At 32.7% G+C, this 25766-nt stretch overlaps 1 protein-coding gene across 6 annotated transcripts in view; it reads right to left on the bottom strand.

Annotated features, from left to right (window-relative positions):
• Positions 1–4181: 4181 nt before the first annotated feature.
• The window catches only part of LOC143248452 (dual specificity protein phosphatase CDC14A-like), a 48668-nt gene continuing 27083 nt past the window's right edge, over positions 4182–25766 (bottom strand). For 3 of the 6 annotated variants that reach the window (XR_013026990.1, XR_013026991.1, XR_013026992.1), the window contains 7 exons: positions 25203–25433; positions 21412–21550; positions 20655–20955; positions 19996–20117; positions 15441–15659; positions 12060–12312; positions 9833–11439 (listed from right to left, as the gene is read on the bottom strand). Coding sequence is in view for 3 of the 6 variants with exons in the window: in XM_076496825.1 (XP_076352940.1) it covers positions 11388–11439; positions 15441–15659; positions 19996–20117; positions 20655–20955; positions 21412–21550; positions 25203–25433 (1064 nt within the window). In the remaining 3 variants the exon portion in view is untranslated. Of the gene's footprint in view, positions 11440–12059; positions 12313–15440; positions 15660–19995; positions 20118–20654; positions 20956–21411; positions 21551–25202; positions 25434–25766 lie in introns of all 6 variants that reach the window. The other 3 variants (XM_076496825.1, XM_076496826.1, XM_076496827.1) reach the window with 2 other exon arrangements.

Here is a 25766-nt window from a genome sequence, read left to right as displayed (position 1 = left end):
TATTGTTACAAAGTATTTTATTATCAAACTTCTAGTTATAAGTTTCCTTGAAACTGATTAATCTACCAGTATTGTTACAAAGTATTTTATTATCAAACTTCTAGTTATAAGTTTCCTTGTAACTGATTAATCTACCAGTATTGTTACAAAGTATTTTATTATCAAACTTCTAGTTATAAGTTTCCTTGTAACTGATTAATCTACCAGTATTGTTACAAAGTATTTTATTATCAAACTTCTAGTTATAAGTTTCCTTGAAACTGATTAATCTACCAGTATTGTTACAAAGTATTTTATTATCAAACTTCTACTTATAAGTTTCCTTGAAACTGATTAATCTACCAGTATTGTTACAAAGTATTTTATTATCAAACTTCTAGTTATAAGTTTCCTTGTAACTGATTAATCTACCAGTATTGTTACAAAGTATTTTATTATCAAACTTCTAGTTATAAGTTTCCTTGTAACTGATTAATCTACCAGTATTGTTACAAAGTATTTTATTATCAAACTTCTAGTTATAAGTTTCCTTGTAACTGATTAATCTACCAGTATTGTTACAAAGTATTTTATTATCAAACTTCTAGTTATAAGTTTCCTTGTAACTGATTAATCTACCAGTATTGTTACAAAGTATTTTATTATCAAACTTGTAGTTATAAGTTTCCTTGTAACTGATTAATCTACCAGTATTGTTACAAAGTATTTTATTATCAAACTTCTAGTTATAAGTTTCCTTGTAACTGATTAATCTACCAGTATTGTTACAAAGTATTTTATTATCAAACTTCTAGTTATAAGTTTCCTTGTAACTGATTAATCTACCAGTATTGTTACAAAGTATTTTATTATCAAACTTCTACTTATAAGTTTCCTTGAAACTGATTAATCTACCAGTATTGTTACAAAGTATTTTATTATCAAACTTCTAGTTATAAGTTTCCTTGTAACTGATTAATCTACCAGTATTGTTACAAAGTATTTTATTATCAAACTTCTAGTTATAAGTTTCCTTGTAACTGATTAATCTACCAGTATTGTTACAAAGTATTTTATTATCAAACTTCTACTTATAAGTTTCCTTGAAACTGATTAATCTACCAGTATTGTTACAAAGTATTTTATTATCAAACTTCTACTTATAAGTTTCCTTGAAACTGATTAATCTACCAGTATTGTTACAAAGTATTTTATTATCAAACTTCTAGTTATAAGTTTCCTTGTAACTGATTAATCTACCAGTATTGTTACAAAGTATTTTATTATCAAACTTCTAGTTATAAGTTGCCTTGTAACTGATTAATCTACCAGTATTGTTACAAAGTATTTTATTATCAAACTTCTAGTTATAAGTTTCCTTGTAACTGATTAATCTACCAGTATTGTTACAAAGTATTTTATTATCAAACTTCTAGTTATAAGTTTCCTTGTAACTTATTAATCTACCAGTATTGTTACAAAGTATTTTATTATCAAACTTCTAGTTATAAGTTTCCTTGTAACTGATTAATCTACCAGTATTGTTACAAAGTATTTTATTATCCAACTTCTACTTATAAGTTTCCTTGAAACTGATTAATCTACCAGTATTGTTACAAAGTATTTTATTATGAAACTTCTAGTTATAAGTTTCCTTGTAACTGATTAATTACCAGTATTGTTTCAAAGTATTTTATTATCAAACTTCTAGTTATAAGTTTCCTTGTAACTGATTAATCTACCAGTATTGTTACAAAGTATTTTATTATCAAACTTCTAGTTATATGTTTCTTTGTAACTGATTAATCTACCAGTATTGTTACAAAGTATTTTATTATCAAACTTCTAGTTATAAGTTTCCTTGTAACTGATTAATCTACCAGTATTGTTACAAAGTATTTTATTATCAAACTTTTAGTTCGAAATTCTAAAACAAACAAACAAAGCTACTAAAATCACCGATTGTTCTTTCCTTTGTGCCCAACTGAAATAAACTTATAAATATTTATCCGAATATTTGTTTCGTGTTGTTGAAGTAGCTTCAGTGGCACATATAATACTTCTCAAAAATGTCTTTCACGAAATATTGTTTTCATTATGGTGTATATGTATTCGGGTCTTCACGAAATCGCAGATCTAAATTCATCGAACGAAACTAAAACCCATAATTTATATATAGTTAACCATCAGCTAACATATCTCAACTCCTGTGCATACTTTTACGAACGACCTGGCATATAGACTAAAAATCATTTCCACAAATACAAAATCCAATTACTCAATTCACGAAAAAGCAAAGTAACCCGCATTTTCGTAAGCCCACTAGCACATTGCTTTTAGTCTTAAGGTTTTCAAGCGATGCAAAATACCTAACAATACTAATTTGCCATGACTGATTAGAAATAATTTATACTGCTTCTGGTGTAGGACAACGACCCTCGCTTAAAAACTAGTTATCTTATAATTTTGTATCTCAGTGGGTGCTAAGTTACCAGGTCCAATACTTACCGTATCTCTCCTTACATGATAGGCTTAGGTACGGCCATCAACACGTCATACAATACTAATTTTATTCAAGCAGTAGAAACACTACCTTTGGGCCCGGAATGGCCACGTGATTTGGCGCTCGACTCATAATCCCCTTCACGCCAAAACATGTTCGCCCTTTCAGCCGTGGGGGCGTTATAATGTGGCGGTCAACCCCACTATTCGTTGGTAAAAGAGTAGCCTAAGAAACAGCGGTGGGTGGTGATGACTAGCTGTCCTTCCCTCTAGTCTTATACTGCTAAATTAGGGACGACTAGCACAGATAACCCTCGTGTAGCTTTTCGCGAAATTCAAAGCAAAGCAAACCAACACTACATTTATATAAGCATGAGCGTAGAGAGTTTCCATAAATTCATGGGCGTACGAAAATTCTGCTGGAGGGCGGAAGCCAAATGTATTGAGACTTTTCCTTAAGTATTTTATAAAAATGAGAATACATTATTCTTTATTCCATATTTCCCTTGGCCTCAGAACAGTATTCCACCCCCCATCTCGTCAGGCCTGTGTATAAGTATTCTCTGCATTAAAACAATGAGTCATTTCAATAAAGAGCTAACAATGCGGAATTTGTTTTTAGCCTAAAGCTACACGATGGGCAATTCTGTGTACTCTGTCTACCATGGTAAATTTAACCATAGAGTTTAGGGTAGTGTTGTGAAGTCCATGAACTTACCACTGTCCTTATATTTAGAAAGTGACTGAAGAATACGTGTTAATCGTTTAAATTTTGTATCTATGGTAAAACACTAAGATGATTTGTCCTTAACTTTAAACTTTTGACCAGAGGGACGATAGCCAGTTAACACCTTACCACCTACGCTAAGAGTGACTGCTACCCTTCAACCACATCCACAATTGAATACTGGAGGAATATTTTGTGGTATCACATGGTTTCGAACCCACCAAACCACTCTGAAGCGTATAGCTCTACAACAGGACTAATCTGTGCACAAAAATGGTGAAGGAGCAGTGAAAGGAGGAACTGACATATAAAACCAGACATAAAATATATATATACACTTTGTCAGTTTAACTTAAGTTTTCCATCAGATCTGAAACAGGCACATAATTATAAAACTTTAATCACAGACACAACTTTGTAGGTCACCAATCCACATAACCACAACCGTTTTCCAAAGTTCTCTCAGGTATTGCAAGAACACACAACTTATTGAAAGATCATCCCAAAATAGCGTCACTTAGGTTTCGGTACGATTTCTGTTAAATTTTTACAACATATAATATGTAGTACGACAAGGCCTAATGTGACACACTCTTAAATTACCTCTTGTATGCTATAGCCATAAAGAAATTAGGGTTTTCAATATAATTTTAATAGTTGTGCAGGATCTGGAATTTGATGCTTTTATAAATTGTCTTCATTTACGAGTTTTAACGTGAATTATTTCATTAAATCTCACACCGCCGATACAAGTGAACTTATCTTGGTATACGTAAATTACACAGCTGTAACAAACATACATCATGAATGTTTATCACGCATCGTAACTTTAACCATATGTGACACTTTTGTTTAGCTGTAAAGTATGAATTATGTAAAACTTAGTTGAAAATACTATTTTTACCAGCCGACGATGACTACAGTTGACGTGTATGGGTGCCCAATAATAAATAATACAAGAAACACACCACAATAGTAGTAAAAATACATCAATTTACTATCAGATATTTCTAATTTGGTTACAGAATGTTATCACTGCCGTGTTATACAACAAACAAGATACAAATTAGCTACTCTCAGTGTGGGCTACAATCTACAGCATTAACAGTCAATACCCACGTTATATTAATTAGATATGTTTGTTTAGTAGTTGTCTAGACGATGACCAGTACATTTATCTTGTAGCGCCATCTGTTGACCATATTTCACTACAGTGCTTCCCAAATAAAAGTTCGTTTATGCTTATTTCGGAATATAAATGAAAGGCTCTTAAAATAAAAATACAATAGAGAGCGGAACAGAATATTTTCCATAATGATTTTTTAATAAATGGAGAGTGTAACGGGCCTTTTCTACAATCCATAGTTCAAGCAGAGCGTTAGAAACTTTAAAACTATTTAATTTAAACTTATAAAACACTAATACATAAAAAAACACTACAATGAAGAAATAAAACCTGAACTTTTTCTTATAACTGGTGATCTTTGTAACAAACATACTTAGTTGACAAGATAAAATCGGCTAGAAGTGATTAAGTTTTCCACTATACATAAAAACTCAAAACTTGTGAAATTTCTAGTTTTCTGCAGAGTTGAAAACAAAATTTATTTTCATCTCTCGACACACACGACGTGAATGTATGCTGATTATAAAACTTAAACTACAAATTCTAAAAAACACCAATGTAATTCTGTTTACATCAAGACCTTACTAGTTCAAAGACGTAGACTGTGCTGATTTTAGCTCTTGTAATGTTTGACAAATCCCACGAGAGAAAGCTGCGACAGAATATATGAATGATACTGTAAATAGTGGTTGAACCAAAGGTTCCTCAAAACCCAAGCACGTGGTCAAACACACCTTCGTTACGTCAACCTTTACTACCACGCTCCAAAACCTGATTATACTGATTCGTGTAAAGCCCAATACCAATATTACAGTAACTCATAACAGTCGTACATGTACCAGGAATCCATTTATTATATATCAGTTTCATTAAATCATGCGAGTTGGACTGCATGGGTGGGTAAACAATCACTTGTTTGCCATAAAATCAGCTGCAAATGTTTGAAACTGAAATTTCATTTTACCTGTATTCCACATAGAATTTAATAACACTAGACGCTTATTTTGTATCAAGGTAATAGTAATGAGAAACATAATTCAGTTTCAAACTCAGTACATCAATACGCTCAGAGGTTTTACACTTCTCAATCTATTTTCAAACAAATTTCCGAATTAACACGGTTCTTAATTTGGCTTTTGCGGGTGTCAAACATCATAAATGTATTTAACTTTACATATACACACACATATCTTACTTTCTATAGCAGACAACATCGTGTCTGAAGCGTGGTTTAAACACTGAACACAGTTATGTATCGGGAATTCAACCAGTAATTCTCACCTATTACATCAAGTTATCCATTCTGTAAAACCTCTAATCTAGAAACAGGTAAAAACAACTCTAGAATGTAGGTATTCCTACACTACGATTCAAGAACGTAATTCAATCAGAAGGAAAGTACGTTACACCATTAAAAACCATCAAATTCAAGTTCTAAAAAATAAAACTAAACAACACTGAAGAAAATAGTATTGTTACTTATACCTGTTTATGGATTCTTACGTCAGTCACTCTCTACGGATTCAGTCCACAAAATAACACACTAAACACCAAATAATCTGTACACTAATTTTAAGCAGTCAGAAAGGTGTAAAACAGTTATTGTAATAGATAACAATACCAAATAAAACAAACAATTTCACACAATATTGTTTTATGACAATGTACTGAACACTATCTGGCTATTGTAAATATAAACACTCAACTAATCCTTATTTTACTAAACTGAACCTATATTAGATTTAAATGTTTAGTACAAGCAAAAAAAATATGTCAGAAATGTTTGTGCATATTTACAGTAAATTATGATAACACACCGACAATTGAATACAGTGGAGAAATCAGAATGCCAAGTTAATAAAATGAATGAACATAAATGTCCAATACTACAGAAGATTTTCCTCCTTATAAATGTCACATGTAACAAAAAAGAATGCTTATTTTAAGATTGTGAATGCTAAAATACTGAACCACTGGTTTATTTGTTCTTAAAAACATAACACAAAATGAGATAAGAACTGACACTTATCTCCAGTTGATGAATAAAATAGAAACTATTCATGGTATACAACCATAAGGCGAGTCTCTGTACAAGCTACACATTCTATAAAACAATTAAAATTACTATTTACACTGTAACAGTCCATCACTTCATCTGCCTCTTGAAAGTTCACCTAACCTATATTTTTATCTGAATACATTTCAATGCTGTAGGTTAGGTCAGAAAACAATTGCTGAAATGCAACATTTGTTGCAGGAAACCTACAAGATATATACAAACCTAACTTAACAAGCATGTTCTAAATAAAAAAAACACATATTAATAAAGTAAGTCGCAACTTGTAACACTGACCTGAAACACAGAAGCCTGAATTACATTTACTATTTGACATTTAATACTATAATATGACCAGCACATGAGATTAATTTAAAAACAGGTATAAAAACAACTAAAAAATCATACTGGGATTACCTCCTACACATCACTAAAACACAAACAAACCTGAAATATGTTAATATACATGTTAACACTTGTAGTGTTTATTTTAAAATATTAATTCCCATGTTGCAAGTTTACAATTTTTGATATCTTGGGAAAATGATTATAGACACCGGTTGTAAAACATACAAGAATCTCACAAACATATTTACGCCCCAATTTTGGTTGTATTGCTAATTTTAGAGTAAATCTTTCTAGGCACTTCAACTTGTCATTCCAGGTAAATTATGGAGTCATAACATTGTAAGTAGGTTTCAAATAAAGCATTATCCATCACAACACGTGTTAAAACCATAATGTGAACAGATATATTAATATTCTTTAAAAGTCAGTGTTAACACTGATTCCTATATTACCTGCTTAATAAAATACTGCATAATGGGCTCTTAATATAGAAAGTTTACACTTGTTAAAATATAACACAAGGTATCACCTTCACAAAACCTGTACCAATACAAATCACTAATTTATTCTAAAACTATTGGCATAGTGTGAAAAATTTTGGGTGTAAAAATCTTCAAAGTATGAATTTTTTTCCATATTTAAAACTGAACCAAAAACTAGGAAATGCATGATATCACCATGTGCTTCAAGAATCTAGACACTCAGAAACTGTTTTATTTACCTAATGTTTCAGCTTTATCAGGAACACAGTTTCTGTAATGAACTTTATCACTCAAACTAAGATAGAACTGTTTGCTTCTTATGTAGACACAAAACCTAGATTTTAAACAAGTTGTAATAAGACTCTCTGACATTCTCTAGTTACTTTACTCATTATAATAACAGACATGATGTCAGTTACTTTACTCATTACACAAATTGAAAATGTATATAGAAATTACATTTGTGATAGCATGATCAATCATTATTTTCTGGAGAAAAAACACATTATACAATATAAATTAAGGGTACATTCACTTACTTTTCCCTTATACATCATTATGAAGTAATGTTACGCCCCGTTATGCCGACTGTACATAAAAGTTCTGGTTTATCAGCTGTATGCACGTACACACAACAATCAAACCACACAACCCAAATGTTTCTGTTTTCACTTCTATTACCAACAAACCAACAGTCATTCTCATCTCATAACCACAAATAATCAAGTTTTCTTGCTTCTTTGATTCATGACTACAGTACCTAACACCATCCCTAAAACTAACACATGCTCACTTGATCAGATACTATTTAAACTTATCAGGTAGAAAACAAGGTTTTATAATATAAATTAAAAACACAATACTACCAAAACACATTTTAACAACAGCAGGAGTGTTGTAGGTACTAGTATCAACTGATGATGTCTGCCATTTAACGGTAACTACGAATGTTTCCTTAAATACTGTCACTACTGTGAATAAGTCAAAAACAAAATTTGTTGGTTAATAGTATTTGAATTACAAAAACAATGTGAGCACTGGTGAGTTTTCATATTCAACTGGAAGTTTAGAAAATAATAGATTTAAATGGTAACAATATAACAGAATGTACAATAAATGTACACATTTAATATAAAACATTAAGAGAAGCTATTATATAGAAAGGCTTAAACAGAACTATAAATACTGTGTCCCAATAATAAATGTTAAATAAAAAATGCTGAGAATTACTTATATTAATGACAACAGGAAATAGTTGGTGTTATTATTTAATGTTGGATGATCACTGAAAATGGATAGGGATTCTTTAACAGAGTTTAATATGTGGTTCCAGAGTCTAGAATTTTAAACTTTTCTAGAAGTGTGGGGTTGGTGTTATTCTCACTATCTGTACTGAAATTCCTATGTGCTCACTCACACCTATTTTAAGGTGACATGTAATTTTACAGCTTCCATAAGTGTATTTATATACTTCGCATGAGCATACAGGAATGAATAGTGTCTTTGGTTTGTTGATGTAAATACCACACTTAGCTTGGCAATACTGTTTATTATTTCTTGAATTTGATGCATGTGTTTAATACTTTTCTTGATAATGAAGAAGAATGGTAAGAACTAGTTATGTAACATATTTTATTTGTTAAAATTTGTGTGTGATAGAGTATAACAAATTAAGGGGATAACCATTACTTTGTAATATCTTATGAATTTTCAAGTGAAGACAGTAGTCGGAGAAATATTAGATTTAGAACAAGCTTACATTTGATGTAAGTAAAAAACACAGTAATGTTTTCTAACGGGTAATAGACGTGGCAGAGACTGTTTATTTGAACGTTTGAAAAACTAAGTTACTGCTTTCTTTCACCTCACGTGTAAAGTTTATAGATGTGACTTTAGGTATTCTAAAACCTCAGTGTAATTAGTGTCGTGATAATTGTCACCAAAGTATCTATTATGAGTCACTGGTCTGTGATAATCATCCAACCGTTGACATTTGTACTAACATAGAAAAATAACTGCATCCATTTGGTCATAACTACGACCATTAAAGATGAAGTGATAGCCCTACAGGGCCAATGTAAGAAGATATTGAAATATTTTTTCATTAAAATCAAGACTGCAGAGTATTTTTATTAGTGTTGAATAATTGTTGTTTTCTCAAGTGGAATGTTAGTGGTCAGTGAATATCAAAGGAAAACCTAACAGTAAATCTGTTTATAGTTACTGAGTGCAGGTACAAGGTACTGATCAAGAGTAGATAGATGATGTCCAAGAGGTTAACCCTTTTTATACTACAGGTCATACGTACGGTTAACACACTAAAATGGTTTGCATCTCAGACATTCTATAGTTGTTTCTCTTAACGATGTTATTTAATATAAAGGTGCATGCCACAAGTTTTGTTATAAATTCTATTATACTGTTACTATTTAAATATTTGTCTATATTTCTCACTGAATACAAAAACTCACTCAGTACTAATGTTTCTTTTTTGTACATTGAACGTTAGAAACTAATTTTTTTAAATACTAATGCTGATAACAGAATTTAAAGAAACCAGAAAATGTCCATATTAAAGATGTTTTTGGTGGTACCATGTTTATAATATTTAATTTTTTCTTTTATAGTATCATTTTACTTAATTTCTTGTACCCTGCTAACGTAAACATTAGAATTATTTTCAGTTTTAGATCACACAAACCAAAATAAAACAGCCACCTGAAAGACTTTCTCAATTCCACAACTTAATGATCAAAATTATACTCTCAAAACCAAATTTCCACCTGAAGTCTATGAACAAACCAGACCAGTGCATATATTTGTTCAAGCAACCAAAAGTTAATTTCCTCTAATATGGTGATAATTGTAATGAAGAATGAAGCAAAAAACTAATGTAACAGAACAAAACCACACACACACACCGTACATAAATATCTTGCAAGTAATCAGCAAAGCTAATACACATTTCTCACAAACTGTTATAATAATAAACTAATATTTTTAGTTCAATTGAATAAAACATTCAGCTTTATTTTTGAAAATTAACTTTTTTTGATGTTACTAGTGGTTGAATTTATCCATTTTTGTTTACGTCAGTTTCACAATGTTGCATGTAATAACACTCAACTTACACAGTAGGCAAGAATCTTACACAATCACAACTACATGATTCACTCTTACCAGAATAGTTGATTTTAATTTTATTAACAGTTGATGAAGCAGCAAAGAAGTAAAACTCACATCTCAAGATCACACTTTTTTGGAACATTCAAATAATTAATATTTCTGGTGACATGAACTCACTAGTTTTAGTCATTGTCTAGTTGAAACTGCACCTAGTACTACAGAATAAACATATTAAAATAAATGAAAACCATTACTGTTAACACAGCTTAAATTGTGTAAACTCAGCTAAGATGCACCTCTTTAAAGCACTGAAGCCACATCTCTTAAGTTTAAGATTTTGTTAGAAGCCCAAAACAAAAGGCATTAGTTTATCTGTGCTCATGGTTTCCTGAAGTCCTCTTGATAATAAAACATAAAACAATCCTCCACACTAAAACATCTTACGAATCTGTATATGTAAAAATCTTCACATGTTTATAAAATCATAAAATGGCTATAAAAATGTCTAATGAAAACAAAAGGTTAGCATAAACATTGTAAGAATTAGACTATACAGTTTCTTAAAAGTTTTACTCTTATTATTGTGTAATTCCTTCCCCTTCATACTCTGAAGGCACAGATTCAATGTTTGCTTTCAACTCGGCATCCTTTCCTACACTTCAGTTTCGCTACTTTGATACCAGGAGATACACCTGATTGCAATGTTCTTTTCTTGGGCTTCCCGGAGCAGGAATGTTTAGCTTTGCCTCCTATTTCGGGACTGCTAGTTTTAGATTTAAGAAATGATTGAGACCTGCACTTAACTTTCCTGCTGTGGTAACCATTCCCTGAATCACTACTACTTGCACCTGCTGGAACTGATTTTGAGGATAACCTGGTTGAAACTGACTGGTGTTTGGATGAGTGGAAAGAACAAGTTGTGCCAACATCTGACTGAGGGAAGAGGTGGGAAGATGGGTGGCACCGGCACGAACGGGAGGAGGTATGTGTACCAAGGTTCGACTGAGGGGACGGCTGTTGACTCATGGGTTGCTCTAATCGTCATCTTGGCATAGCTGTCTTCAAGGTTCTTGTTGGCGTGTTCTTCACATTGCTACGTGCAAGAATTGCAAAAAAAAATAATTAATCACATCAGAATTTAGTTTAAAATTGTTCGTTTACTTTGGTGATAAAAGAAACACATTCATCAATTGACGAGGAACATTTGCATGCTTCCTGCCATAAACTAGTGCAAGCTAACAAAACAGGCCAAACTAAAAGCAAATACCATCTGCAAGTACTTCCCTTTCAGGCAATTGCATCTCAATTACACTATAAAATCAGTGGTTGCTAAAAATATTCTTCAAGTAACATCTTACCTATTATTGTCTTCATCTCACACTTTTTTTCACATTAAAAGACAATTCAAACACTTAATATGCATGTTATTCATTCACAACAGCTGGCTGCTGTTAATAGTTTTTCATGTGATAAATGTCAAAATGAGCTTTATTCATATTAATATTCACTACGGTTGGTAGGAACCAGACCAGGTTATTTTACAATCACTATTATACATTAATCAACGTTGAGCCAGATGCATTAAACCAACTGCAGTCACTTAACTAAATCACAAAAACTTCATCAAAGAGAATCATGCAAAGGTACGGTACATGCAAGTCAAGGCAGTGCATGTTCACTGCATACAATACTCTTGTAGACATCTAGACTTACAGCATTGGGGCACTATGGTAACGAGGCATGCGCTGTCTTCCAGTCATGACACCAATAAGTTTTGACTCATCTAAGGCTACAGGTTCAAGGTTAGTCACAGAATGGGGTAACAGAGGACTGAAGGTAAGAATTATATTTAGGGAAAGTCAAGCAGCTGCTACAGTCCACAGATGAAGAGATATAAAGCTGATTGACAGAACAGTTCTGATTCCCAATCCTTTGAATTGGTACCACTAGGTGACGCCACAAGCGTCTATACATAAAATTAAGACCATAGAAGAGGGAGAAAAATATGAAAACAACACATATTTAGCATATAACTATCATTAAAAACATATAGAAAACATAGCTACAAATTCAAAACATTCTAAAATATCAGAACCAACATGGATATGTATACATTTATATTAGTAAAAATAACAATTTCCTCACTAATTTTAACTGCATGTTTAGAATATAACATTAAATACAAAACATCTAACAATTCAGAACACCACCACATGCTTAACAAATTTAAATAACAAATGCACAGAGCTTAATACTTTCCAAAAAACAATTTTCTAAACTTATTTTCTCTTTACTGTGTACAACTGTACTGCTAAATTTAAACCTATGATTGTCAGACTAGTTTAATTGGTCAGTTTGTTCCTAAGGTAATACAGACCAAACATTCTTTGTTGTCAGGTGATATCCACAATAATTAACTAATATATTTTATAAATAATAATTACATTTATGAAGAACTGTATGAAGAAATTATTGTTATTAAATATGTTGGTTGAACTTGATTTAAAATCTCTACATAGTAATGTGTTACTGTAACATCACATCAAGTTCTATTGTTTTACACAACACAGTAATGTGTTAATGTTACACGACGTTTCTTCACCTCAAAAATCTAATATTTCCTTTGTATATTTTTCCTCAATACATTTCAAACTTTTTTCAGTAGAACCTTTTTTTTATTTGTTACTTTCTCTACCATAACTCTCTACAGGACCAATCAATTACCGACCTTGTAACCACCAAAAAAGAAATAAATCTAGATTACCCATTTTTAAATTTCAACTTTAATATACATTTACTTGCACCTAAACTTTGTTTCATTTCTCACTTGAGGCATGTGGAGCTTGTTACGCTACTGAATGACAAACCATGTTATGCTACTGAAAACTTATTATTTTTATTTTAATTAATATTAAGTAACCTAAAAAGATCCCTATTTTTACATTTTAATTACTTTTATAATAATAAAGTACTTACCCAATCTTCTATTTTTCTGCTGTCAATTATCAGACACTTAACCTTACTTTTTTAAATTACTGATAGTAACATACTAAATAATTTTAGGTAAATAATGCACCAATAAACAGACTCTTCACATGCAAAATATACACAATTTCCATAACTTTCTAAACATCTCTGGCTTTCTAACTATGTGACAAAAACCATTACAAATTAATTCAAGTTAGATATTAAAGTTCTTGTGGGAACAAACTTCATACTCTCAGTGAAAATGATGCTTATCTGTTCAGAACACAACATTAAACAATATGCCATTTGATAGAATAAAACCTTGACTTTTTGTTGGTTACAGATAATTAAACATTAACAAATTGTGAAAGAGGATGTAACAGGACAGTGTGGCAGAAAGGATCTGATTTGTTTCATTTAACAGTTCTGTAACCAATCAAAATTGAAGGTTATAATAATTATGGTTTGTCTGAGCCACTGAATAATTTATGTTAATTTCACACCTTGTGGAAGATAGAAGATGTCTGGAGAAACTTCCACAAAATACTACTTTATATAATTAAGAACTTAAAACTTATACATTATTAAAATATAGATTATTAGCTTAGATTTTATGCTATACTAACTGGTATGCCAAACAAAAATTAGTTTAATAACATTTTAAATGTAAAACACTTGTGTTATGTGCAGTAAAGGATAACCATGGTAGTAGGGTTAATCAAGGTGAAAGTTCATGGAGACTATTGTTTTGTCCACATCAATAACCTGAGTCACGTGGGTGCCATCTTACTGTCGTATGGATTAAACTCTTCTAGAAATCTCTTAAACGTCTTGTAACTAGTGCAAAAATAATTTCAGTGTTTTTATCTAGTTGTACATGTTTATCTACCTTTAAATTCAAAGTCCCTTTAATGACTTAAAGTGAATTAGTATTCACTGGACAGTGTGAATGTAATAATTTTCAATAGTTTCAAAATTGTGTATGCAGATGGCTACCGTAAAAAAATATTTTAAAGACCACTTTTCTTACAAAAAGTGGTTTCCTAAATGAAGATACACACACAGATAAGCAAAAGTACCTGCCCCTAGTGACAGGAAATGTTTAAACTAATCTATCAACTTAAATTTCATGGAATTTGAAAATGCTAGTTCAGTTGCATTCATTTTGCTCAGAACCAATGAAAGCTCTTGAATCATTGATACCAACCACCACAAAGAGTGATTGTAACCAATGAAAGCTCTTGAATCACAGATACTACCCACCACAAAGAGTAGTTGTTAGGCATTTCAGTCATGCTATGAATCACTCAACAATAACATGTGGCAAATATATGATTTTCTTCTTTAAGTTGCCACATTTTTAAATGTTAATCATAGTGTAATTAGTTACTACAATTCAGTGTAGAATATGCAGCTTGCAAAATATAATTTGGCATCAATGTTATTAATATCTGTTCTCTCTTCATTTAAAAAGTGAATGTTGAGGTTTGTCTGTGTGTAGAACTTTTTAAAAACACAGCACGAAAAACAGCTAACATGAAACAGGTGAAAATTCATATTTTACTAACAATAAATGTCCATTTCTATATCTGTAAAAGTTCCACAAATAAATCCATTACTTTGTATGTGATGACAGATTTTAATATGATACCTATGATGATGTCTGACTTATTCTGTGAAGATTCTGTAAAACTGTCATATTTTTACAGATTTATATTGGATAATTACAGTAATATCACGACTTCAGTATTGAAAATGTTTCAACAGTATTTTAGGTTATAAGTTTATCTTCTAATTTAAAAAGGTTTTTATTTAACACAATGGTTGTACAAAATAACAACAAATAGTTTTTACAAGTTTAAAGGTTTCACTGGGAGGCCCAATATATGTATGCATGGTTGAAATTGCAAAATAAACCTTTTTGAGCTAATTAACCACATGCAACTACGATGGGAACAAAACCAAATGTGCAGTAATTATAGCAGATTATCAGAAGTTGACAACGAAGAAATGTTATTACATTTCTCCTTTAACCATATAGCTAAAGTTTTGGAATCACAACATCCATACACGCACAGGTGCTCAAAAACAAACTCACAGTTCATATTTAACTAAAACAAAACTTACTTTTTACCATGTGACACACTGGGAGAGTTGTGACGACGAGAAGCAGTGCTACTTTTAGTGTTATAATTAGTTGTTCTAGCATGGCTGCTACGGATACCGGGAGCGACTCTTAGAGATTTTAAAGGTGACATATAATTGGGCTGAGCAGGAGCTGTTCCTGATGGAAGGGACTTGAAGGGCTGAGAGTTTGTGCGCCTGTGGGCTCTCAGTTCTTCCACGCTAAAACACACCATAACACACGAAGTTACACTTTAGTACATCATATTATTAAAGATTATTATAAAAATATAACAGACAGAAGACCGTCATTAGCTCTTTCCTAACCAAAAAATGTTCAAGTCACTCTTAAGACACACTCACAAATCAGTTTTTAAACCTTAATAGAAAAAAAAATACAACTGTAATTCTGTTTTGGAGTAAATGAAATACTGAAATGCATTAACACTGATATTTTAGCAACTTATAATACCTATTTAGTTTATTTCACAAATAAACAGTTTTAAATTGTTCAAGTCATTATTTCTATTTTGCCTTCAGGTGAGGTTTTTTTTTTGACTCCTCAACCTATATTGATTTTTACATGTTCCTACACTGAAAATGAATTTCTGAAAGATAATTACTTCCTCTCATAAAACAGCTTTCTTCAATTAGTACTGCCCTCTATCTGTACAAACTTTTCCAGTGCTTGCTGCTAAGCCTTCTCTTTCCCGCCTCTGCGTATCCACTTCTAATTTAAAGATATGCAGCAGTTCTCGAGCAACATGGAGACCAACACAATTCTTACAGTAACCAGCGCCCTCTTTGTTTGCACTCAATCACTTGAGATAGGTTAAAAGATCTACACCACATATCATCAGAAGTGTACAAGCTGGGTACAAGTATTTATTGGAAATACATTTTCAGTTTAGGAAAATATTAACTTCCGATACGATATCTTACCATCTTACCTCCAGGGAACTGGTGGAGGGTCAGAGAAAAAAAATAAAAGCCTTTCTTTAGGAAACACCCAAAGCCCATGCATTGTAAAAGACTGGATCAAATGTGATACAGGTATACTCCTCACTCCTTTATCACTGTATTACAAAGATTAAAGGCATAAAACCATCAACGAACTCTATAATATATACTACTTATTAACAGGACCCTTGGGTGTCAAGTGGCTAGGACCAAACCAACCATAGTGATAGTTTGATCTCATGCAAAATATGGCTGAATCTGAAATTGTACAACAGTTCCAAGGAGGCAGAGGATTATATACCTCTTCACACTGAAATGGAACTGGGAGGGAAGACAAGCTTCAAGTGAGATGACATCAAAAACCTGACATCATTTGGTATGGTTCTTCCAGGCTGCAGTAGCAGTAGGATGTTTAGCCAAATACAAGTAGGAATGTGTGTGCAGTTTCCAGCTACAACCAATGTCAGACTCACTGGAAACCAATATCCAACAGACAGTAGAAAGACGGACCACAAACCTGGAATGCATCTCCAGTCCAAAACCTGGCAGAATTGGGAATTTATCATCCAGTCCACAGCATGAGGAAACCAGCCAGAACAGATGGTACCATTCTACTCAGGGAGACATGCCTCCATGGTCTACCATCCAAACAGCTAATAACTAGTAAAAACTCTCATTCTCTAGTAGAAAAAGGAAGGAAAATGTGTTGGAGAGTCCAGAGGACCACATCACTGGATGCAGTGCAATGGGTGAATACGAAACAATTTTAAAAAGCATCAGAGATCAACAGAAATCCCTGTCTGTTTTACTCATATTTCCATGAGTGTACAGTATTGGATGAACATACTTATGAAGTAAAAGACTACTAGATAGAGCTACTAGCAGCCCTACAGAACACACTATCTCAATGGTGTAGTAGCCTAATCCTGTTACAACATAGATGACAACTAAATGAAGACACATGCACCAACATCAGACAGCATCTAGAGTTCCAGAATGGTGCACAAGGTCCACAATATGAAGAATTACAGTACAACATATATTCAGCATGATCACAGAATGAACAGTGTGGAGTTTGAAAAACAAAAGTATACCTGGTCACGCACCACTCCTCACCACAATATACTAGCAAAAAGACTTCTGTAAATAAAACAACAAAAAATTAAGTCTGCAGCATAAATTAAAATGTAAACAAATCTGTGAAAAAAACAAACATCTGTATGGCCAACCAAAAAATTATTAAGGAGTGAAAATATGAAGAGGGAGCCTGTGACAATAGAAGTTGTGTTGTGTTCTTATTGGTGGAAAGCTGGTGTATGATAATTTACATGTGGATATTCAGAAGTTTGAGGTACAAGGTTTGTGGGCAAGTATTGGAAAACTTGTATTGATACAGAGCTGTACTAACTGAGAAAAGCTATTCTGCAAGTGGAGGTAAACTATATGGAAATCAGCTTTCTGCATTTTCACTTAGCTTGACATGTGTTTCATGTTTACTGCACAACATGAATTGGTCTTGAGACCTTTAACTGGTCTCAGTCTTCGAAATGAACACAGCTTAAATCCAACAATCGTCAAGATTGGACGTGTTAACTAAATACAATTTCCATTAGAACTGCATGTAAATCTGTTATACTTTTGAGAATAGTAAGGTTGAGTTCAGACAAAGGTAACAAAAGAACCTCAGATAAGAGTTTTGAAATACAACTTCCCAGTTAATTACAGATTTAGGACTTTTTGTTTTAAATAAGTTTTTGATGATGCTATGTTTTGCTTATGGCAATGGTTTTTTATATTATGTCCTGTTGGAAGTTATAGGAATAAGCTTCTATGAAGGAAAGATTTGGAAAATGTAGTAAGTTAATAAGGTATATGATATATTAATCACATGATTGAAAACTTGAATGTATTGTTGAGTACACTATTCAAACACCTCCTTATTCAATCAAAACAAACAATAATTATTAGATACATGTCTGTCTCAATCTAAAATATTGTGAACAATATATCCTACTAACATGTACACAACTTGAGCAATGTTGCTATGCTGAAAGTTGAAATCCTTGTTCACAAATAAATCTTTGTCAGCTCTATTGTGTTTGTTCAGACTTATAGCAAGAACTTGATAATTTGTCTTAAACTAACGTAATCAAAGAAATAAATGGATAATATTAATCTGATGAAGAACATTGAAAAAAATGGAAAGTCTAATATTAAAAATGTATATTTATTATTTTTCAAAAGAGTCTATCTGAACAACTTTTTTGTGACACTTACAGGACAGCTCCAGTTGTAACAGATTTGTGACACTCACCGGACAGCTCCAGTTGTAACAGATTTGTGACACTCACCGGACAGCTCCAGTTGTAACAGATTTGTGACACTCACCGGACAGCTCCAGTTGTAACAGATTTGTGACACTCACCGGACAGCTCCAGTTGTAACAGATTTGTGACACTCACCGAACAGGTCCAGTTGTAACAGATTTGTGACACTTACCGAACAGCTCTAGTTGTAACAGATTTGTGACACTTACCGGACAGCTCCAGTTGTAACAGATTTGTGACACTCACCGGACAGGTCCAGTTGTAACAGATTTGTGACACTCACCGGACAGCTCCAGTTGTAACAGATTTGTGACACTCACCGACAGCTCCAGTTGTAACAGATTTGTGACACTCACCGGACAGCTCCAGTTGTAACAGATTTGTGACACTCACCGGACAGGTCCAGTTGTAACAGATTTGTGACACTCACCGGACAGGTCCAGTTGTAACAGATTTGTGACACTCACGGACAGGTCCAGTTGTAACAGATTTGTGACACTCACCGGACAGCTCCAGTTATAACAGATTTGTGACACTCACCGGACAGGTCCAGTTGTAACAGATTTGTGACACTTACCGGACAGGTCCAGTTGTAACAGATTTGTGACACTTACCGGACAGGTCCAGTTGTAACAGATTTGTGACACTTACGGACAGGTCCAGTTGTAACAGATTTGTGACACTCACGGACAGCTCCAGTTGTAACAGATTTGTGACACTCACGGACAGCTCCAGTTGTAACAGATTTGTGACACTCACCGGACAGCTCCAGTTGTAACAGATTTGTGACACTTACCGACAGGTCCAGTTGTAACAGATTTGTGACACTTACCGACAGGTCCAGTTGTAACAGATTTGTGACACTTACGAACAGCTCTAGTTGTAACAGATTTGTGACACTTACGGACAGGTCCAGTTGTAACAGATTTGTGACACTTACCGAACAGCTCTAGTTGTAACAGATTTGTGACACTTACCGGACAGGTCCAGTTGTAACAGATTTGTGACACTCACGGACAGGTCCAGTTGTAACAGATTTGTGACACTTACCGACAGCTCCAGTTGTAACAGATTTGTGACACTCACCGGACAGCTCCAGTTGTAACAGATTTGTGACACTTACCGGACAGGTCCAGTTGTAACAGATTTGTGACACTTACCGGACAGGTCCAGTTGTAACAGATTTGTGACACTTACCGGACAGGTCCAGCTGTAACAGATTTGTGACACTTACCGGACAGCTCCAGTTGTAACAGATTAGTGACACTTACCGGACAGCTCCAGTTGTAACAGACCGAGGATGCTGACGTTGAACTTTTATAAGGTTCAGCTTATCTCCTTGAGTGATGCCCTCATTATTATTACCATCACCTTCCTGATGTCTTCCGTACCCCTTGACAGAGATATTTGAATGATTTATTGACAGTCTGAAGTAACATTTTGTTTCAAAATTATATTGACATTTGAAAAAGTTCTGTATAAAGAAATATCTAGCGTCATGAATATACATACCTTACACAAAAGTTGGTGTTACTGTTAAAAAGTTGCACATTTTAACATGTACATTTGGAAAGCACAAAGAAACAAAATTACTAACAATAAACTCTGGTCAGGCAATGTTATTAGTAAATACACAGAAACTAAAAAAATTGGGTTTAATACTATCCTTCACATTTTTATGACAGATATTTCTACCAAAACAAAGTACACACTGACCTTGTACCAAAACAAAACATTAAGTAACTAAGTGTATATAAAATTAGTATCTGATATACCAAGCAGTACCTGTCTAAAATATAGAAGATATTTTTCTAATAAAACACAAACAATAAACTAAATATTTAATGTTTTATTTATACATTATCAACACATTAAGGTATCTGTAACACAAGTCACCTGTAACACTTCCTAAAGAAATATTAGTATTTACTTTGTTTCTGCAAGTCTCTTCAGCTTTCTCAGACTTGGAAGTTTTGAAAGTCTTGGTTTCTTCCAGATGAATCTCTCCTAGCTTACTGAAAATTTGAGTCACATTTATGTTGCTTTTGCTGGGAGATTTTCCTGGGGTTTTTGAGATTTTGGCCTCTGCAGCTTTTCTATCAACAGAATTCTCTGTGTCATTATTATTTGTTTCACTACGTTCATTTTCATCATCTTTTCTGTTGTTGTTGTTATTATTTGCTTTCTGTGCTCGATAGATGTCACCCTGAAGCCACAGATAGGCTTGCTTTCTAAATCAACAAAACAAATAAGATACTGTACACATCTGTAAAACTAAACATACCAACACATTCATTTAAAAGGATAACTATTAGACATGACTACTATTAACCATGACTAGGTAACATAACTCTCATTATATTTGTTCTAAGAATTAAACTAGCAAATTAATTTATTTAAAACTTAACTAGAACATTCCTAAAAGTATGTAGTTTTCTCTACTATTTTTGATAAAACATTTGTTATTTAATGTAGTTATTTGCACTCATAGTTTCAACAGTTTAATTGCAAGGTAATATTTATATAAAGTACTTAAAGACAACATTTTTATATAAAGTATACAAAGACAACATTTTTATACAAAGACAACATTTTTATATAAAGTATATAAAGACAACATTTTTATACAAAGACAACATTTTTATATAAAGACAACATTTTTATATAAAGTATATAAAGAAACCTACTCTTCAAGCCAGTGCTGCTGGTGTCCAATGATGGAACCCGGTCGACAAATTCTTATCCATGCAATGACTTCCGCAGCAGTGAAACGATAGTGTTTCATGATATAACACCCTATAAGAGTTCCTGTCCTACCAAGACCAGCTTCGGTAAAACAGTAAATTTATATTTCACATTAATATTTTCACAAATCTTTAAACTAGACAGGAAATATAAATGCTGCATATATTTACAACACTATTTACACTTTAGACAACAAACTGTTCTTTTACCAAATGACCACCAATGTCTCTTATAGTGGACTTTGTTTTGTTCATTTGCCAATCAAACGTCATCCTTTATGCTAGAAACACTTAAGCACGAACAACAGATCTCGGTGGATTCTCACAAAACAGGGAAGTGAATCATAAAAACAAGCTTTAGTTTGGTACAAACAAGAAAAACAGACAAACTTAACTGAAACCATCTGAAATAAACCAGAAAACTGTCAAACTTAACTGAAACCATCTGAAATAAACCAGGATGATTCAAGTTTTAGTTTGGTACAAACAAGAAAAACAGTCAAACTTAACTGAAACCATCTGAAATAAACCAGTATGATTCAAGTTTTAGTTTGGTACAAACAAGAAAAACAGTCAAACTTAACTGAAACCATCTGAAATAAACCAGTATGATTCAAGTTTTAGTTTGGTACAAACAAGAAAAACAGTCAAACTTAACTGAAGCCATCTGAAATAAACCAGTATGATTCAAGTTTTAGTTTGGTACAAACAAGAAAAACAGTCAAACTTAACTGAAGCCATCTGAAATAAACCAGTATGATTCAAGTTTTAGAAACGCAAAAATGTCAAAGTTGAAAGTTTGTTTTATAGCAAAACCAAAAAATGTGTTATCTGCTCTTTCCAATACTGGGAATTGAACACCCAAATTTAGCTTTCAGTCCTCAGACTGGGAAACTAAATGTGAGGATTTCTCATGTCTTTAAATAATTTGACAGCTGAATTACCAAACCATGGTCATAAATAACTCTTACACTCAGTTTTCCCACAACAGTTTTATCTGTACTTTCCAGTGTAATAAACAAATGTTCCTGTCCATTATTAAACCTCTATTACACATTGTGTTTTAAAGATAACAAACCCATCTTTGTTACTGCTTACAGGTGTTTCAATTCTAGTTAATTCATCATTGTTCAGGTAAAAGTCTACAAACATTATGAAATGAATTATGTTGGTTTCTCACTTAGTGTTATTTGTATGTAATGTACCCATTTATATCTTTTCAAAAACATTTATGTTTTGCATAATAGACCTATTTAAGTATGAAACTGAATGAAATACTTTCCACCCTATTTTCATAATGTGTGCAATAGTGGGTTAATACTGAAAATATGGCTGTTAAGTTAGGTATTCTTAACAAAAGAAATATGAATAATGAAAAAGGTCCTTACAAAAATTAGACCATTTCATAAAACTTGGCACATTTAGGTATGCACAGTTATTCCTTTAAGAACCAAAGACAACCAAGTTAATTATTAAATAAGCAACTATATCCCGTATAACAGTAGATTTCTCAGAATGGTGTGGAAGGTATCTGTATAGGTTTTCTCATGTGTTCGGTAACTAATAAACATTTTTACTTCCTCAACTATAGGAGGAAAACAAATTACCATTTAGCTAAAGAAACAGGTGGTATTTAATTCTAATGATTAACTCCTCAGGAACTAAAAATAAGTATTTAATTCTAATGACTAACTCCTCAGGAACTAAAAAATAAGCATTTAATTCTAATGACTAACTCCTCAGGAACTAAAAACAAGTATTTAATTATAGTGATTAACTCCTTAGGAACTATTTGACAATTAATTTTCCTGTTCTGACCACATTACTTACATTTGAAAATCACAAATGAATTCTACAAGTTAGAAAGAAATCGATACCACCCATTGATACTACCTGGTACTTAGAAATTGATACAACCTATTGATAATACCTAGTACTTACAATCGATACAACCTAGTACTTACAAGGCATACAGTAAAAGTTCAGTAGCAGTAAATATTCTTACAACCAGTGTTTCCAGTTCTTGATGTTAATTAACATGCAACATTCATAATTATATAATAATCTCCCTGGTCTCATAGCATGCCCTACTTTATGTACGTTGATTTTCAAACAATGCTACACAAGGGTTAAATATGTACCAGCCATCCCTAATTTTAGAGATAGCGCTGACAGATGTTCACTGTGTATTTAGCCCAAAGTCACTTGAAATGAAGCCCACCTCTTACCTTTTCTTTGCAGGACTTTAATACATTTGGTTCAGTAATCCAGTATTATAGCTCTTTCTGAAGTTCTCTGTAACATCGAGTTCACAATACTTATTCTGACACTGCATGTTGTGAGACAGCCACAAGTACGTCTGTGATACCAAATACTCAGTATTTTGGGGAATGTACATTCATTATTTTAGATATACAGAGTTAAACAAAATTACAAACACACTTGAGGGATTCACCCAGAAATAAGTTACCAGAAATAAGTTACCACTTGATTTTTCAACACATTGTATTGTAACCATCTGTTACCACCAGAAATAAGTTACCACTTGATTTTTCAACACATTGTATTGTAACCATCTGTTACCACCAGAAATAAGTTACCACTTGATTTTTCAACACATTGTATTGTAACCATCTGTTACCACCAGAAATAAGTTACCACTTGATTTTTCAACACATTGTATTGTAACCATCTGTTACCACCAGAAATAAGTTACCACTTGATTTTTCAACACATTGTATTGTAACCATCTGTTACCAGAACCATTCACCTTAAGTTTTTCTTTCAAGAATTTGAATAAAACTTTTGCAATGATGTCCAAATCACCTGAAAACAATATCACAATACATTGAAAGGTTGCTTTAAAGAGCCTTATTATTACACATCTGTGCTGATGTCTGTTTTTCATCCAAGTTAAAGACTGCTCTTTGGTGATGTCCCCAAACATCTTCTGATTAACTACAAGACTGATTATTGATGTTATATACGTCCTAAGCCTTTTGTTTTGTACAAATAATATTTTCCTGTACGACTCCTCTGACTGTGAGAACCAAATAATGAACCATGATGATGCTGTAATAGTAAGTAATAGGAGCTAGTAGCAGTAACTAGCAATTTTTAACAGAACTGTCAAGTTGTACTTGCTTAAATTCTATGTCAGATAAGGTAGGTTCTTGTATTATAAAAGGAGACACGTTTTCTCTCACTTCCTGTGACGTGTTTGGACTTCACTGTAACAACTTCAGAATCAGTGCAAGCCACCCCAAATCCATTTTTAAAACATTTTTTCCCAGCCTTTTCAGTATTTCTTTTGTTTTCATCCTATTTACCAAGTGGCATCTCTTTAAAGTATTCCTTCTTTACTGCTTCCTAGCAACATTAAGGTTTCCACTTGTCACTTAGAATAACTGCTGTTAGTTTTAAGAGACAATCACCTTTGACCCACGTCCCAAGTCATCTTACATGGTCATGTGCAACATGCATGATTTGACTGGTACACAGTTTAATAAGTTTGTGTGTAGCTGGCATGTTAAGAAAGTTATAAACAGAGGTAATTTGAGTTAAAACACATTTTGTGACTTAGTTATTGTTTTTGATAAAGTCAAACTAGCCACAAAACCATGAGAACTTTGAAAAGTAACCCTAAAAGTAGCAACACACGACTTGAATATTTCCCAAAACTATAAATGTTGAGAAAGATAAATAAATCAAAATAAACGTGTTCATTCACTTACCTTTACAATGAACTGCCAAAGCACCTTTTGCGTTTTCTGCAATTTCTAAAAATGCTCGCATGATACCATCACTCGGAGTGCTCCCATCCACAAAAAATAGGTCTTTATGATCAAACCCATTTTCTGAAAACCTGTGTGCATCATAAATCTTTTTGTTGAGTCTGACAATGGTTGTTACATTGTGCTTATGGAAATATGGAAAGTATGACTCTGGAGAATGAAGTGGATATCCTAAATGAAACATAAACAATGTGTAACTATGAGACATATGCTCTACTTTTAAATGTTAGTGTTAATTAAGTAAAGAATCACACAAAGATTACATATATTACTTTCCTAACCAATTAATTGAAACTTTTCAATTCAACACATTTGTATAAAGAAACTGTCTGTTTGTTACTAAGAGGGTATACAAGTTGTGCCAACAGCAAAAATAGAATTCTAAATTTTAGCACTATAAGCTTACTACTGGACCACAGATGGCAAGCAAATAATATACATTAAATATTAAAAAGTAGTAAAAGAAAAGTATGTTTAGGAGTTTTGTATTTCAAGCATTCCCTA

Source organism: Tachypleus tridentatus, chromosome 4 (genome assembly GCF_004210375.1).
Source record: "Tachypleus tridentatus isolate NWPU-2018 chromosome 4, ASM421037v1, whole genome shotgun sequence".
In the NCBI taxonomy this organism is placed as follows: domain Eukaryota; kingdom Metazoa; phylum Arthropoda; class Merostomata; order Xiphosura; family Limulidae; genus Tachypleus; species Tachypleus tridentatus.
The sequence above is the reverse complement of the archived record's forward strand: the minus strand, read 5'-3'. Positions and strand labels throughout refer to the sequence as shown.